General features: G+C 73.8%; 5 protein-coding genes across 5 annotated transcripts in view; 3 read left to right on the top strand and 2 right to left on the bottom strand.

Moving 5' to 3' along the window:
• Window positions 1–655, top strand: part of AURANDRAFT_52494 (hypothetical protein) — a gene marked incomplete at both ends in the record, with an annotated part of 11,753 nt that extends 11,098 nt beyond the window's left edge. Inside the window, one exon of the mRNA XM_009035713.1 lies at window positions 270–655. Coding sequence (XP_009033961.1) covers window positions 270–638 — 369 coding nt within the window. The remainder of the gene's footprint in view (window positions 1–269) is intronic.
• A 4,324-nt stretch (window positions 656–4,979) lies between these two features.
• AURANDRAFT_21199 (hypothetical protein) lies at window positions 4,980–5,534 on the bottom strand (the record flags this gene model as incomplete). Its single annotated transcript, XM_009035475.1, has 1 exon — window positions 4,980–5,534. A coding segment is annotated over one exon (555 nt), but the record flags the coding sequence as incomplete, so codon positions are not given.
• Window positions 5,535–5,924: 390 nt separating this feature from the next.
• On the bottom strand, window positions 5,925–6,359 carry AURANDRAFT_15836 (hypothetical protein; the record flags this gene model as incomplete). Its single annotated transcript, XM_009035474.1, has 1 exon — window positions 5,925–6,359. A coding segment is annotated over one exon (435 nt), but the record flags the coding sequence as incomplete, so codon positions are not given.
• A 1,649-nt stretch (window positions 6,360–8,008) lies between these two features.
• On the top strand, window positions 8,009–8,530 carry AURANDRAFT_14145 (hypothetical protein; the record flags this gene model as incomplete). The annotated part of the gene is made up of 1 exon (XM_009035714.1): window positions 8,009–8,530. A coding segment is annotated over one exon (522 nt), but the record flags the coding sequence as incomplete, so codon positions are not given.
• A 1,110-nt stretch (window positions 8,531–9,640) lies between these two features.
• AURANDRAFT_14493 (hypothetical protein) lies at window positions 9,641–10,102 on the top strand (the record flags this gene model as incomplete). Its single annotated transcript, XM_009035715.1, has 1 exon — window positions 9,641–10,102. A coding segment is annotated over one exon (462 nt), but the record flags the coding sequence as incomplete, so codon positions are not given.
• Window positions 10,103–16,331: the final 6,229 nt, after the last annotated feature.

The raw sequence follows: 16,331 nt of genomic DNA, 5'->3' as shown, positions 1-16,331 counted from the left end.
ACGACGACGACGACGACGACTCGATCTCGCGGAGCTCGCGGACGAGCCGCCGGTCCGCGTCCGAGGGCTCGCTGAGCCGCGCGACGTCCGCGCGGTCGTCCGACGACGACGACGACGACGACGACGGCGACGGCGCCGGCGACGACGGCGACGGCGGCGCGGCGCCCGCGGCCGCGGGCTCGGCGCCGCGGCCGCGCGACCGCGGCGCGGCCGCGTCGCCCGCGGCCGCGCCCGCGCGCGGGCCGCGGTCCGCGGCGAGCCGCGAGCAGATGCACGTGCGCATGCAGCGCATGGCCGCGTCGCTCACGGGCAACTCGACGCGCCACAGCGCGCTCGCGGCGTCGCAGCGCGGCGGCCGCGCCGGTTCCGTCGCGAACAGCCGCCTGGACCACCGGAGCGCGCGCGAGTCGCTCCTCGTCAAGGCCCACGGCGCGGAGGGTGCCGACGCGCCCATCGAGGCGCTCAACGAGAAGGCCCTCGCCGTCATGGCGCGCGTCCAGGACAAGCTCAGCGGCTGCGACTTCCGCGACCACCAGGGGCCCCTCGCCGTCGCGGACCAGGTCGACCGCCTCATCGCCCAGAGCACGGACGTCCAGAACCTGTGCCAGTCCTTCGTCGGCTGGTGCCCGTTCTGGTAAACTCCGTGTGTTCTCCGGCCGGGTGTTCTCGATCTCATCCGAGGCGCGCGGCGAGGCGTCCGCGCAGGCGGAGTCCTAGGCGGGCGTCGCAGGCAGGGCTCGACGAGTCTCGACGTTGCTCGATCGAGGGCGCGCGCGTTCGAGCCTCAACGACGAACGCAAAATCGTGGGCTACACACCATAGATCAGATGTCGACGCCGTACGGACAGGGACAGGCTCCCTTCGGCGCACGGAAAATAACGCTGAGCGGTGATCGCAGTCTCATCATGTCGCCAGTCGTCGAATGTTCACGGCGGGACAACGGCGCCGACCCGTTTGGCCTGATGAAAGCTTTGAAGGCCGAGGCCGACGAGGAGATGCCGGAGGACTCTTCAGATAGTCCAGAGGATGACTGGTCCATGCGCCCCTGCGACTCTCAACAGGACTCGCAGCACGACGACGGAACGATCGACGACGACGAGTCGATGGCGACGATGGGTTCGCCGGCGCGGCGCCGGCCGGAGCGAGCCCCCTGGTCGCCCGAGGCGTCGAGCTTCGGGCGAGCGGTGCGAGCCCCCTGGTCGCCCGAGGCGTCGACCTACGCGGTGCCTCTGACGACGACGCCGACGTCGCCGACGTCCGCCGACGGTTTGTCCCCGATGGAGCAGAACGCGCGCCTGCCCGACACGCCGGCGCCGTTTCCGCTCGTCGGCCGGCGCCGGGCGCGGAGGGATTCGTGCGCCATCTCCCTCGCCTTCGACGACACGACGGCGACGGCGTGGCGCACGGACGACGTGCTCTCGCGCACGATCGGGGGGATGACGATCGAGCCCGTGGCCAAGCGGCAGCGCCTCGGGGGTGCCGGGCCCGCGGGCGACGCCACAGGCCTGGGCGACCTCGAGCGCGCCGCCGATCGGGACGCTGTGTAACAATCGCTAGGGTGTATACATGTGAATCAGGGGTGGGGGGAGTAGGGTAGATGTCCCTCTCTTGGGGCGAGGGTGTGCGCGTCGACGTCGCGGCTAAGAGTTCCAGTCGAACCAGGGGAAACTAACGCCCTCCGTACCGTTCTTCGCGCAGAGTGCCACGAACGCCGCCGGCACGTGCCAGTTGCTCTCAAGCCCGCTCAGCCGCGACGGCGCCCGCCCGGACCAGGTGCCCACCCCAGGCAGCCATCGTCCCCGCCGCCGCCGAGCGACAAAGGACAGGAGCGTCGGGGGTTCGGTGTGGTTACGCGCCGCGCGTCGGGGTCTACGGCCGAGGCGTCACTGCGACTCGAAGAGGCGGTAGGGCTTGGCCACCGTCCCCGGGTGGCGCCTCGAGGGCCCGCCCGCCGCGGGCGTCTCGTCGGCGTCGCCGGTTTCGCCCGCCGCGGGCGTCGCCGGCGGCTGCGGGAGCTCGGGCTTGAGCGCGGCGTCGGACGGCGTCTGCACGCGCGTCGCCTGCGTCCTGCCCAGCAGCGCGGACGGGAGCCGCGTCGCGAAGACGGCGGCGACCGTCGTGCGGAGCTGGACGGACTGGCAGACGATCAATTCGCTGAGCACGGGCACGAGCCACGCGCAGTGCTTCGCGAACTTGTCCGGCGGCAGGTCGCGGACGAACGCCAACGCGTCGAGCGCGAGCGGCGTCGCCGCGTCCAGCAGCTTCGGGGGCAGCGGCAGACCGCCGTTGCCCTGCGCCGCGGCGCGCTCCGCGGCCGCGTAGTCGCGGAGCACGTCGCGGCAGAGGCCGAGCAGCCGCGGCTCGGCCAACGCCGCGTAGTCCGCCCCCAGGCCGTCGAGCGCGCGGAGCGCGCCAAAGGCCTCGGCGCCGGCGGCCACGGTCATGGCCACGAGGTCCGGCGCCTCGTCGGCGCCCATGAGCCGCTCGCTGAGGCACTCCGCGCGGAGCCGCGCGTCGCGGTCGAACGCGGCGCCGAACGCGCGCGACGTCGCCATCGACCGGAGCAGCGCGTCCGCGCCGCCCTCGCTCAGCGCGCCCGCCTCCGCGGCGCTCACGAGGAGCCCCCCCGCCAGCGGCAGGAGCTGGAGCGACGCGACCAGGCGCGCGATCGTCGCGCCGCGGTCGAGGCCCGCGGCGACGGCGCCCGCGTCGCCCTTTTCGTCGCCCGGCGCGGGCAACAGATAGGCCCGGAGGTCCGGCGGCAGGGCGCGGTCCACGAGGTGGGCGACGCCGTGGGCGGCGACGTCCCAGGTGTCCGGCGGCGCCGCCGGGTCCATGGCCGGGATCGCCGCGAGCGTCCGCGCCAAGGCCTCGACGGCGACGCGCGACAGCGCCTCCGCGTCCTGGCAGACGCAGTCCCCCAACAACGCGAGCATCTCCCCGAGCAAGGGCGCGTTCTCCGCGCCGCCGCCGCGCGCCGCGTAGAGCGCGACGCAGGCGTCGAGGACCGCGGGCGCCGTCGTGTCGAGCCACGACGCCGCGTCGCGGCTCGGCGGCGGCGCGGCGTCCGTCGGCCGCGTGGACCCGGGCCGCGGCGCGTCGTCGGTCCAGGCGCTCTCGAGGGACGGGAAGAGCACGCCCCGGAAGACGAGGCGCCAGGTCTCGGCGCCGAAGTCGCCGCAGTCGCGCTCGAGCACGCGGCGGAGCGTCGACAGCGCGCCGTTGCGCACGACCTCGCGCGGGTCCGCGACGCGCTGCGCGAGGCCCAGCAGCAGCGGCCACCACAGCTCCAGCTGGGCGCCGTCGCCGCCCGCCGGGGCCGCCTGATCCTTGGCGTCGTCGCTGTTCGCGACGGCGTCGCGGATCGTGCCGTCGGCGAGCGCGCGGCCGCAGCGCTCGAGCTTCGCGAGCGCCGCGCGCGCCATGGCCGTCGTCGCCTCGTCGCGGCCCGGCGCCGACGCGAAGGCGACGGCGCAGTTCACCAAGTCCACGAAGTCCACGGCGACGGCCTCGAGGTGGCCGTCGATGACCTGGCCGAGCGACGCGAAGGCGAGCGCGGCGACGCGCGGCTCGCCGTCGCCCGCGGCCGCGCCGAGCACGGAGAGGATGGACCGCCAGCCCGACTTCAAATTCGCCGCGCGCGCCTGCACGAGCACGTCGACGCACGCGACGACGTACTCGCGGACGTCCGCGCGCGACGCCCGGCCCGCCTCGTCGCGGTTCGCGCGGAAGACGCGCTCGAAGGGCCGGAGGAAGGCGCGCTGGAACGTGAAGGCCTTGAGCTCCTCCTTGCTCAGGAACTTGAGGCTGAGCTGGCGCAGCGAGTCCACCGCGTAGCGCGCGACGTCCGCGTTCGCGTGCGCGCCCGCCCTTGCAAAGTGCGCCGCGAGCACGCGCCACATGCGGTCCCAGGCGAGGCGCGGCCGGTGGGCGATGTTCCCGTCGGCGACGTCCACGAGGCGCTGCAGCGAGTAGACGCGCGGCCGCGGCGGCGCGCCGAGCGGCGGCAGCGGCCTGCCCGCGCTGTCGCCGCCCTGGTCGTCGTAGGCGCCGCCGGCCTGGACGTCCGCCTCGCTCAAAGCAAAGGTCGCCCCGAGGTCCAGGGCGTCGCCCGTGGACAGCTCCGCGGCGGAGACGGCGCAGAGCTGCGTGATGAACGCCTCGACGCCCACCGCCGAGAGCTTCGCCGACCGCGCGAATAAAGCGTCCAACGCGGCGTCGTCGATGCCCGAGTGGGCCGCCAAAGCCCGCGCGTTCTCCTCCTCGCGCGTCTTGCGCTCGGCCTCGGCGCTCCGCGACGCCGCGGAGCCCTTGCCCTGCTCCTCCCCCCCAAAGTACGCGTCGTCGGTCCGCGCGCCCGTCGAGACGAGCCTCAAGTGCGCGACCTTGGACGCGACCCGCAGCAGCGGCAGCCAGGACGCCCCCAGGTGCTCGGCGCACTCGTCGTGGGACGCCAAACCCAGCAGCGTCTCCGCGCAGGCCGCGTGGCGCGGCAGCAGCGGCTTCGGCGGGCCGTAGAGCGTCGTGAACGCGGCTAAAGCGTTCACGAGCGAGAGGCACGCCACATCCAACCCGAGGCAGCTCGCGATCGTCGCCGACATCTTCAGCCCGCGCAGCGCCAGCGCCGTCGGCCGCGGGCCCCGGAAGATGCGCTCGAGCGCGTGCGAGAACGCGGAGAGCGCGGGCCCCCACGCGACCTCGAACATCTTCGGCGCGACCAGCGCCGCCGTCGCTTTGCCCGCGCGCTTCGGCGCGCCGGCTTTCGACGCGTCGCCCGAGGGGAAGGCGCTGAAGGCCGGCCGCGACTGGCGCAGGAGCGTCACGGACGCGCGGACCATGTCCTCGCGCTCGCGGACGAACGCCTCCGCGCGGCGCCGCTGCGGCGTCGGCCCGCCGAGGCCGAAGGCGCCGCCCATGGACTGGGCGAGCTGGCTCGCCGCCGTGCCCTCCTTCGCCGCCTCCTTCTCGCGGAGCCGGTCGTCCTCGGCTAAAGTGATGGGCGCGAGCTTGATGCGGTCGAAGATCTCGTCGAGGAACGCGCCGTCCAAATCCGCGCCGTTGCAGATGCCCCGGTTGTTGCGCCGGAAGCCCTCCTTGGTCATCTTCTTCTCCTCCTTGACCGCCGGGTTGTGCAAATCCGTCTGGAGCATGATCACCGAGAACGCGAGGACGAACGCGACGTCGGCCGACGGGAAGACGGCCTTGTTCAACGCGCAGTAGCGCTCCGCGTACTTCTCCATCATGCGGTCGATCTTCTGGGCCTCGCCCGGGAGGCGGAAGCCGCTGAGGAAGTGGCGGATGGCGACGTCGAACTCCAAACCCGTGAAGTCCATCGCGTCGACGTACTCGTGGAGCACCTTGACGCAGAAGCCGTCCTGGTACGCCTCCTCCTTGCCGAGGTAGTCGCCGACGACGGTCTTGTCCAACGCCGCGGCGTGGGCGTGGAGGAAGGCGGCGACGGACTTGGGGTCCGTCTCGTCGACGTGGCCCTTGCCGTGGAGCGTCTTGAGGCCGTGCTTCGGCTTCATGTTGAACTTGAGGATGCCGTCCTTGAGGTCCTCCTGGAGCCGCTGCTTGAGGTCGAAGGCCTGGACGCTGTCGTGGCGCTTCGGCGCGTCGGGCGGCGCCGGCGAGTCGTCGCCGCCGTCGCCGCCGTCGCCGTCGCCGCCGTGGCCGACGGCGGCCGACGCGAGCGGCGCGGACGCCGCGACCTTGTCGAGCTCGACGGCGCCGTCGCCGCCCGTCTCCAGGTCCGCCCAGGCGACGTCGCCCGCGTCCAACGCGACGTCGCAGCCCTTGGCCAGCGACGCCAAGGTCGCGACGAGGCCCGAGAGCGCGAGGCGCTTGAGCGCGCCGTCGTTCGCGGCCGCGCGGCGGCCCGCGTCGCCCTGGCCGCCCTGGGCCGCGGCGAGCGCCGCCGCCGACGCCGACCCCTTGACGACGCGCGCCAGCGCGACGACGATGTGCTTGAAGACGTCCACGGACTCGAAGTCCGCGTCGTAGCTCAGGAAGATCTCGACGAGCGAGTCCGTGTCGCCGCAGAGCTTGTGGAAGACCTCGAGCACGAGCATCTTGTGCTCGTGCGTCGAGTTGTCCGAATCTAAAATCCGCAGGAAGATGTGGTGGATGAAGACCTCGATCTCCGCCTTGAGGTGGTCGCGGAACTTGGAGATGAGCGCGACGAAGATGCGCAGGCTCAGCGCGACGACGTGCGTCACGTTCGACGTGCAGTTCTTCAGCAGGGACACGCAGAGATACTGGCGCACGGCGCCGACGAAGCGCGCGCCGCCGCGGAACGACGGGCCCGCGTGCTCGAGCACGCTCAGCAGCAGCTCGAGGCTCAGCACCTTGGACTGCATGGAGATGGGCTCCGACGGCGCCGCCGGCGCGTCGCCGTCGCCGCCGCCCTTCATGGACAGCTTGCACAGCGCGCGGAAGAGGAGGAACGCGTCCTTGTGGTGCGCGGAGCCGAAGGGCGTCGCCGCGGCGAGGTGCGACCGCTTCGCCAGCACGAGCGCGCCGTCCTCGATCGTGCAGTGCTCCGGCGTCGGCGCGACGCCCAGCACCCTGGGCTCCGCCTCGTCGCCGGCCTCGTCGCGCAACGCCGCGGCGTCGCACCGCAGCGTGACGCGCGCGCCGTCGGCCGACGCCCATTTCTTGAGCTCGACGTGGGCGAGGCCGTCCTCGCCCAGCGCCGCGAGCACGCCGTCGCCGACGCCGGGCACGGCGCAGCCGTCGCCCACGGCGAAGGCCGGCGGCGGCGCCTCGGGCGGCGCGTCGCCGCGCGCGTCGTGCGCCTCCATGCGCTGGAAGACGATGGAGAGCATCTGCGTGAGCGTCGCCTTGGCCGTCGTCTTGTTCACGGCGTTGCGGGTCACGAGGTGGATGTTGTAGCAGGACCGCACGGCGACGAGCAGCGAGCCCTCGTGGATCGCGCACGTGTTCGACGTCACGGCCGTGAGCAACGCCTTGATGACCTGGAGCTGCACGCCGTCGTCGTCGAAGTCGTCGCAGCCGCAGATCGTCGCGACGATGCCGTCCATGGTGCTCCCGCCGGGCGCGGCGTCGGCCTCGGAGCTCGCGGCGGACGCCGCGTCGTCGCCGTCGCCGCCGTCCGCCGGCGACGCGGGGCCCGACGCCGTGCCCCGCAGGTAGCCGTAGGCGATGAGCTTCTGCACGCAGTCCAGGGCCTCCTCCATGGCCGGCGCGTGCTGCGACTCGCACGCGAGCCGCAGCGGCGCGAAGTACGCCTCGGCGTCCTCGCCGTTCTCGCCCGCGGCCTTGGCCGCGGCGAGCTTCTCCAGGGCCTCGTCGCACGCCGCGCGCAGCTCCTTGAACTTGGCCACGCCCTTGGCGGCCTTGGTGATCTTCGTGAGCGTGCGCGAGACGAAGGTCTCCATGATTTGTCAGCGCCGCGTGGCGCTTGTGGAAACCGTCGAAAAGCGCCGAGTCGACGTTCCGGGGGCGCCGCGGTCCGAAGGCTGTCTCGCGTGGGCCGACGGCGCTCGACGGAGCTCGAGGGTGGCACGCCGCGCGCGGTTCAGCAGCGCGCGCGCGACGAGATGATTAATCACCGCGAGTGGCGCCGCTGCTTTGCCGCGATCGCGCGGCCACGCCGTCGCGCTCCGCGCCTGTGGCAAGACCGTCGACGCCGCCTCGCGCCGTCGCCTCCGACAGCCCGGACTCCGCGCGCCGTGTGAGACCGCTCGTCGACAAACACAACTCCCGCGCCGTAAGAGAGACCGCGCCTCCCGCGCCGTGCGACGCGCGCCCGCGCGACACCCAAATGGCGCAGTTCGGCCAGTACGGCGGCCAAGCCGGCGGCGCGCCGCAGTTCGAGCAGCAGCCCTGGTTCCAGATGGAGCCGCAGGGCAACATGGGGTCGAACCACTCGAGCGCGAACAGCCTGGACGGCATGTACGCGCCGTCGCCGGGCTTCCAGGGCCCGGGCGCGGGCTACGGGAGCTACGACAACGGCCAGTCGTCCTTCGGCTACGACCCGAGCCTCGAGGACGAGCCGCCGCTCCTCGAGGAGCTGGGCATCGACTTTGGCGACATCTGGAGCAAGACGAAGCTGGTGCTGAAGCCGAGCCTGAGCGAGATCGACCCCGTCCTAGTGGAGGACGCGGACCTCGCGGGCCCGCTCGTCTTCGTCTTCGCGCTGGGGGGCATGCTCATGCTCCACGGCAAGCTCCACTTCGGGTACGTCTACGGCTTCGGCATGTCGTCGTGCGTCGCGACGTACGCGCTGCTGAACCTGATGACGGAGAGCTCCGCGGGCATCGAGTTCGGCGCCGTCGTCTCCTTCCTCGGCTACTGCCTGCTGCCGGTCATCGCCCTCGCCGTCGCCGCGTTGGCCGTGTCCATGACGTCGACGCTGGGGAGCATCCTCTCGGCGCTCACGGTGCTCGCGTCCACGGGGACGTCCACGCGGCTCTTCGAGGCGAAGCTCCACATGCGCCACCAGCGCTACCTCATCGCCTACCCCCTCGCGCTCATCTACTCCGTCTTCGTGCTGATCACGATCTTCTAAAACTTAACTTACGACCGGCGCTTCTTCTTCGCCTCGCCGCCCCCCGCGCTCCGGCCCTTCTTCCGGCCGCCGACGTACTCGCCGAAGCGCGCGACCATGTCCTCGTCGTCGTCGTTGAGCTTCCGGGGCGCGACGTACGCGCCGAAGCTCCGGTAGAACGCCGCCTCGGCCTCGTCGACGTGCGGGTTGAAGCCGCCGAAGGACCGGCGCCCGAAGAGCCGCGGCTCGGGCCTCGCCGCGGCGGCCGCGGGCGCCGCGCCGGCCGCGGGCGCCGGCGCCGCGGCCGCGGGCGCGGCGGTGGGCGCGGCCTTGTTGCGCTGCATGAACTTCATGTTGAGGAGCGCGCTGCTCATGCCGGCCTTCTTGCCGTCGCCGCTCTTCGGCGTCGGCGGCCGCCGCGGCGCGGCGCCGAGCGCGATGCCGTCGCTCGCCGGCGCCGGCGCCGACGACGCCTGCGTGTCCGGCGTCGCCGCCGTCCGCCGGTCCTTCTTATGCTTCTTCTTCTTGCCCGAGGCGGGCCTGTCCTGCTCGCTGGGGCTTTGTGCGCCGGGCTTCGCCGCCGCCGCCGCCGGCGCGCTGGTCGAGCTCTTCTCCGACGACTTGCGCTTCTTGGCCATCGGTTCCTAGTGTTTCGGCGGGGTCGCCAGCGGCGCGGCGGGCTTTGAGCGGGCTCGAGCACGCGCGCAGCGCCGGTGGCGGTCGACGCTGCCTCTGGCGCTCTCCCGATCGACCGCGGCCGTCGCTGAACGAGCGCCAAGTGCATCGAGGCCGCGTCGTGCGCGCCGGCGTCCGGCGATGGGCGGGGTTCGCGGAGCGAGAGGCGAGAGACGACGCGCCGCCGACGCGGCGGCCGCGCGCGCGGCGTTCCGGGGGGCGGCGCGGTCGACGGGTCGATTTCGTAGGTCGAGACACGCACCTCGCCGCGGGTGGAGCGCCCGGACCATGGCCGACGATGAGCCCAAGCCCGACGAGGAGGTCGCGGCCATGTTCGACCTGTCGAAGATGAAGAAGAAGAAGAAGAAGAAGAAGGTCGAGGAGTCGGACGCGCCCGCGGAGGGCGGCGCCGCGGCGTCGGCCGCGGCCGAGGGCGACGGCAAGTACGCGTGCTACTCCTACAAGGAGCTGCTGGACCGCGTCGTCGGCATCCTCCAGGCGAACAACCCGGAGCTCAGCGAGAAGCGGCGGCACACGATGAAGCCGCCGCAGCTCATGCGCGTCGGCACGAAGAAGACGCTGTGGGTCAACTTCCAGGAGATCTGCAAGATGATGCACCGGAGCCCGGAGCACGTCTTCCAGTTCTTCATGGCCGAGCTCGGCACCGAGGGCTCCATCGACGGCACGCAGCGCCTCGTCATCCGCGGCAAGTACGTGCCCAAGTACATCGAGTCGCTCCTCCGCAAGTACATCGTCGAGTACGTCACGTGCCAGATGTGCCGCAGCCCGTCGACGAGCCTCACGCGCGACTCCGTGAGCCGCCTCTTCTTCCTCCACTGCCAGGACTGCGGCTCGAGCCGCTCCGTCGCGCCCATCCGCGCGGGCTTCCACGCCCAGACCCGCGCGGACCGCCGCGCGCTCCGCAAGTGAGCGACGGGGCGCCGCCGCGTCCCCCCTTCCGCCCGACCCCCCTCTATATTACGATTCCGCTCTTCCGGCTGGCGTCGGTCGACGCAACTTCAACGTTGATGCAATGTGAACTTTCTAAAAAACGGGGCTCCCCTTCCCAAGCCACCCAAGCCACTTGATGGTGTAGAAGAACCGAGTGTCCCCATGGCCGCTCTGGTGGCCGATGACCCGCACAAGCCGCTGCCGAAGCGCGAGAAGAAGAAGGAGCGCGACGGGTCCCTGCTCGGCGTCTTCACCTTCTCTCGGAAGAAGGACAAGGCCGACGGCACGCCGGGCTCCGTCGTCAACGACGGCGACAAGTCGTCGACGGTGGGCTCGGAGCTCGCGCCCTCGGCGGGCACGGCGGCGCGCGCGGCGAGGACGGCGCGCAAGGCGCCGCGGGGCCGGCGGCCGTCGGCGTCCGGGAGCGAGGCGAGCTTCCGCGCGCCGCCGTCCGAGGCGACGGACGACGCGCTCTCCGAGGCGCCGGACGACGCCGTCTCCGAGGCCTTCGAGCCCGCCCCGAGCGAGGCGACGGACGACGCGCTCTCCGACGCCAGCGCGGCCGGCGAGGCGCTGCCGCGCGCGGCCAAGGCGCTCTACAAGAGCGGCGGCGCGGAAAAGCGCGCGTTCCTCGACGCGTGGGTCGCCGCGCAGCTCGCCCGGGGCGTCGAGCCGACCAAGGGCGACGCCATGGGCTACCTGCGGTCCGTGGGCGTGGACCTGCGCAAGGTGGGCCACAAGCAGTGGCGGTCGTGGCTCGCGAACATCGAGTCCGCCGTCGACAGCCCCGGCGACGCGCCCGACGACGCGTCCGCGTCGACCGCGGGCGACGCGGACGCGCCGCTGACGGCGTCGGCCCTCGCGGCGCACGAGCGGGCCCTCGAGGCCGCGCCCGCGCGGCGCATGTTCAACTGCGCGCGCCACGGCGTCTTCTGGCGCAAGGTGCCCGCGCGGAAGCCCGTCGCGACGTGCCGCCGCTGCGCCGCGGCGCCCGCGGGCGGCCCGGCGCCGCGGCTCGAGGCGCTGCCCGTGGCGGACGAGTGCGGCCGGGGCCGCTTCGAGTGCCAGGAGTGCGGCCACGGCTGGACGTCGAACACGGCGCACCGGAGCCTCGCGCAGTACTGCAACGAGTGCGACGCCGTCGACGCGCAGCGCGGCACGTTCCCGCTCGAGATCCGCGCCGCGCGGCCCCTCTGGCTCATCCACAAGCTCCAGAAGCGCTACCTCGAGGGCCGGGGCGCGGCGCCGGCGCAAAACGCGCCGTTCGCGGGGCTCGCGGACATCCCGGAGGACGCCGCGTCCGAGCACCCGCTCCCGCCGCGCGCGGCGCCGGCCGCCGCGGCGGCGCCGCCGCCGCCGTCGAGCAACTCCGCGGCGGCCTCGGGCCTCGGCGACGGCGACTACTGCGTCGTCGCCCCCGCGGGCCGGGCCGACGCGGACGAGCCCGCGGGGACCTTCTACTACGACCCGGCGCGCGAGGGCGGCGGCGGCGGCACGACGTACTACGAGCCGACGCCGGCCGTCGCGGACACGAAGATCGTCGTCGAGCCCCGCGAGGGCGACGCGGCGGCGGCGGCGCCGCCCCTTAAAGCCGCGCCGAAGCGCCTCGGCCTCCGCGCGCACCACTGCTCCGGCTGCGCCACGGGCCGCTGCAAGCGGCCGCCCCCCGTCTCCAAGACCCACGTCTCCACGGGCTCCACGGCGACGTCGCTCTCGACGAAGACCTGGTCCACGGGCGGCTCCTCCGCCTACACCTGCGGCTCCATCAACAGCAAGGTCTAGTCGCGCGCGCCGCCCTTTAATAAGGTTGAAGTGAAACAACCGAACCTTTGCAGGGAGCTTTGCGGGAGCGCGCTCCTGATGCTGCCCAAGCACACACGGGTTTTGCCATCGTCGTCATCGTCGTCGTCACCATCCTCATGGCGGCGCTGCTGCGCCGGGCGACGAAGAAGAGCGGCGACAGGCGGCGCGCGGCGCCGGAGCGCGTCGGGTGCGCGACGGCGTGGGCGCGGCTGCTCGAGGACGCAGACGCGCCCGTTGCGATCGCGCCGCACTACGAGACGGGCGCCGCGCAGTACGACCCGGCGGACCTCGTCCTGATCGACGGCCTGCTCGCGCGCGGCGAGTGCGACGCGCTGATCGCCGCCGCCGAAGCCGAAACGTTCGGCTCCACCGGCTTCCCGCGCCAGTACCGCGGCAACCTCCGCCTCATCACGACGGACGCGTCCCTCGCGGACGCGCTCTGGGCACGCCTGCGGCCGCTCGTCCCGGCGACCGTCACCCACAAGGGCGCGACCTGGGACGCCTACGGCTGCAACGAGCGCCTTCGCCTCGCGCTCTACCACCCCGGCGACCGCTTCGCGTCGCACCTCGACGCGGACTACCGCCGCGGCGACGGCAGCATGTTCACGGTGAACATCTATCTCAACGACGTCGTCGACGGCGGACGGACGCGCTTCGAGGGCGGCGAGCGCGGCCGCGACCGGCCGGTCAATTTGGCCGTCGCGCCCGCCGCGGGCCGCGCGGTCGTCTTCGCGCAGCCGTCGGCGGGGCGCTACCTCTACCACGACGGCGAGCCCCTCGGCTCGGGGCGCAAGTACCTCCTCCGGACGGACGTCATGTACCGCCGCCGCGGGGGCGAACCGGCCGCGCGGAGCGACGACGAGGTGGCCAGGCTCTACGGTCTCGCCCCGGGCGCGTGAGGCTCACGGCGCCCGTTCGCGCCGCCGCGCCACGGCGTCCGGCTGGCCCAGGAGCGCCGCCCGCTCGAGCCACGCGGCGGCGAAGGGCGCGCCGGGGTCCGCGGCCCAGAGGTCGTACATGGCGTCGGCGTCGTGGCCGCGCGCGGCCGCGCGGAGCCAGCGGAGCGCGGCCCGCCGCCCCTCGTCCCCGCCGCCGGCGAGTAACGCGCTCGCGAGGTGGCGCATCGCGCGCGCGTAGCCGCGGCCCGCGGCCTCGGCGTAGCGCGCGAGGCCCGCGACGGCGTCGCCGTCCGCGACGAGCGCGGCGCCGTGGAGCTCGGCCGCCTCCGCCGAGCCCGCGTCCGCGGCCGCGGCGAGCGCGCGCTCCGCGGCCCAGCTCGACCGGGCCGCGTCGACGTCGTCGGCCGCGGCGTCCGCGGCGCGCTTGGCCGCGGACGCGAGCGCGTAGAGCGCGTCCGCGTCGCCGCGCGTCGCCGCCTCGACGTGCCAGGGCCCCGGGCCGTCGGCGTCGCCGACGCGCGCGGCGGGCTTGAACCAGCAGACGAGCGAGACGCGCGAGCCCCGCGTCACGGAGACGCCGTGCCGCAGGTCCCAGCCGTGCGCGAAGCCCGAGCCCCGGTCCAGATCCACGAAGCGCCGCGGCGCGCCGTGGTCCGGGAGCGCGTAGTAGCCGCCGTCGTAGGCCGCCGCGTCGGACACGGCGACGACGAGCGTGACCGCCGCGTGCGCGTCGAAGTGCGCCGGGTGCTCGCCTGGGCAGAAAAGGGTGATTCAACGTCTCTTCAACGTGAGTGTTCCGCGCGCGCGCGTTCCGGAAAACGCATCCACGCTTCGAGACCGTTCCGAGAGATGATCGCTCGTCCAAAAATCAGCCGAAACGAGTGGGAAATGGCCGAGATCGGAGCCTTTGAAGTTGGGAATTTCGCTCTCTTTTGCTGCCCTGGTGCTCGCGGCGCTCGCCCGGGCGGTAGCGCCGCAGGAGGCACTGCGACGGCTCGAGCGCGTCGTAGCCGAACGCGGCGCGGAGCGCGGGCGTCGCGCGGCGCGCGGCGAGCGCCGCGAGCCCCCAGAGCTCCGGTTCCAAGACGCAGCCCCGGTCGTAGAGCACGCACTCGTAGGCCGGCCGGTCGTCGACGCTGTCCGCGCGGTCCTCGAAGGCCGACTCCGCCGCGCGGGCCTCGAGCGCCTTCGCCTCCGCGGCGTCGAGCAGCCCCCGGAGCCGCCGGCCCCGGAGCTTCCGCGGGAGCACGGCGCGGCCGTCGCCGTCGAACGCGAGCGACGCCCGGTCGTCGAGGTCCGGCGGGCCGCTGGGCTCGTCGGCGTCGTCCTCGACCGACGCGACGGCGCCGTCCTCGACGCGCGCCGGCTTGCCGATGCGCCGCGCCGACGCGACGGCGCGCTCCGGCCGGAGCGGCGGCAGCTCGTCGTCGTCGTCTCCTTTGGGCGGCGTGGGCGGCGGCGGCAGCGCGTCGTCGGCGTCTCCATTGGGCGGTGTGGGCGGCTGAAGCAGCGCGTCGTCGGCGTCTCCTTTGGGCGGCGTGAATGGCTCGAAGGGCTCCATCATGCCAAGCACGCCAGCATCTTGTGCATGTTTGCCGCAACATGAGTCGGGGCAGCTTCTGGAGCATGGCGGATGACACCGCGGCGACCGACGCCTCCGAGGGCGCGACCTTCGAGTGCGCGATCTGCTGCAGTCCCATCGAGGCGGCGGCGACGGGCGCCTGCCACCACCACTTCTGCTTCCTCTGCCTCGCGCGGTGGTGCGAGGCCGCCGCCGACGAGGCGCGGGCGCGCGCCTGGCCCGGCTGCCCGAAGTGCCGCGCGCCCGTCACGTCCCTGCGGCTCGACCCCGAGTTCGACGCGGCCGTCGGCGCCGCGCGGAGCGGCGCGCTCGCGGAGCGCTCCGTGCGCCTCGACCTCTCCGACGGCGCGCCCGCGGGGATCACGCTAAAGGCCCGGGACCGGCGGCCGGGCCTGCGCGTCGCCGCGCTCGCCGACGGCGACGCGGGCCGGCGCTGCGGCCTCCGCGTCGGCGACGCGATCGCGTGCCTCGACGGCCTGCCCTGCGAGACGCCGAAGCGCGCCATCGCGCTCGTCAACGCGGCGACGCGCGACCGGGGCGTCGTCGTCTGCCTCCTGGCCAGGCCCCGCGCGCGCGGCGACGGCGACGGCGACGCGGACGGCGGGGACGGCGGCGCGGACGGCGCGGACGGCGCGGCGCGCGAGCGCGAGGCCGCGGGCGGGCCGCCGGCCGCGGCCGTCGCCGGCGCCATGGCCTGGCGCCGCCGCGGCGACGGCGTCGTCGTGCACGGCCTGCCCTGCGCCGACGCCGCGGGGGCCTTCGTCGCCGAGGCCCGCTTCTCGAAGTGGCGCGAGGCCGCGGCGTTCGTCGAACAGCGGTGGCCCGCGTTGGACGTCGCGCGCGCCGCGTTCCCGGGCCGCGCGCCGCCGGGCGCCGCGACGATCCCGGGCTTCCTCGACCGCCGGTCCGCGGCCCTCGAGCGCTTCGCGCGGGCGCTCCTCGACCCCGCGCGCGCCTTCGCGCGCGTCGAGGGCAGCTACCTCGGCCGCGACGAGCTCGACGGGCTCGCGGAGGACCTCCAGGGCTGGCTCGCGCACTGGCTCCGCCGGCACGCGGCCGCGGTCGACCCGGGCTAGGCGTTCCCCGGGGCGCCTTACGTCGCGTCGTCCTCCGCCGCGCCGCGCCGCTTGAACGGGTTGAGCGCGGAGAGGCTCCCCTCGATGGCCGCGCGGTGGAGGTCCTGGTCCTTGAGGCTGTCCTTGAGCGCGTTGCGGAAGAGGCCCATGAACTTGTCGTCGTTGATCGCGTCCGCGACGGCCTCGCGGATCATGACCGCGAGGCTGCGCTGGAGCGTCTCGTCGACGACGCTGTCGACGAGCGCGCCGCGGAGCGTGCCGCGCATCGCCGCCTCGACGCGGGCGTCGCGCAGCACGTCCGCGAACGCGGCCGTGTGGCCCCGTCTGAAGCCCTCGTGCCCGAGCACGGCGCCGGCGAGCCGGCTCGTCGCGGCGACGCCCGGTGGCGACGCCGCGGCGCTCAGCAGCAGCACGACGACGGCGACGGCGTCCCGCGGCCGCAGCAGGATGGCGACGCCCGCGGCGAAGAGGACGGCGCTCGGCAGCCAGGACGGCGCCTCGTCCGCGGGAGCGGGGGCATCGTCGTCCGTCGCCGACCGCCGGTCGATGACCTCGCTCGCGCCGCGCGCCATTGCGTTGGCGGCGGGCGGTCTGGTCGCTGGGCTCGTCCAAGGCGCAGGCTTGGCCGCGTTCCTCGGCCCTGGGCCCGATCGATTTTGCCACAAGCTTCATCATCTCTTCAAACAAAAAGGCACCAAAACTCGGCATATTCTATGGCTTCAGCATCACGTCGCCCTGCCCTGACAGGCTCCCTCGTCCTCCTCGCCCTCGCGCACGTCCCGCGCGCGACCCCGTCGACGATCAATGCCGACACCAAACAAAGCGTGCGCTAC

Source organism: Aureococcus anophagefferens (genome assembly GCF_000186865.1).
Source record: "Aureococcus anophagefferens unplaced genomic scaffold AURANscaffold_3, whole genome shotgun sequence".
Classification (NCBI taxonomy): Eukaryota; class Pelagophyceae; order Pelagomonadales; family Pelagomonadaceae; genus Aureococcus; species Aureococcus anophagefferens.
Note: the sequence above shows the minus strand (reverse complement) of the source record. Positions and strands in the feature narration are given on the sequence as shown.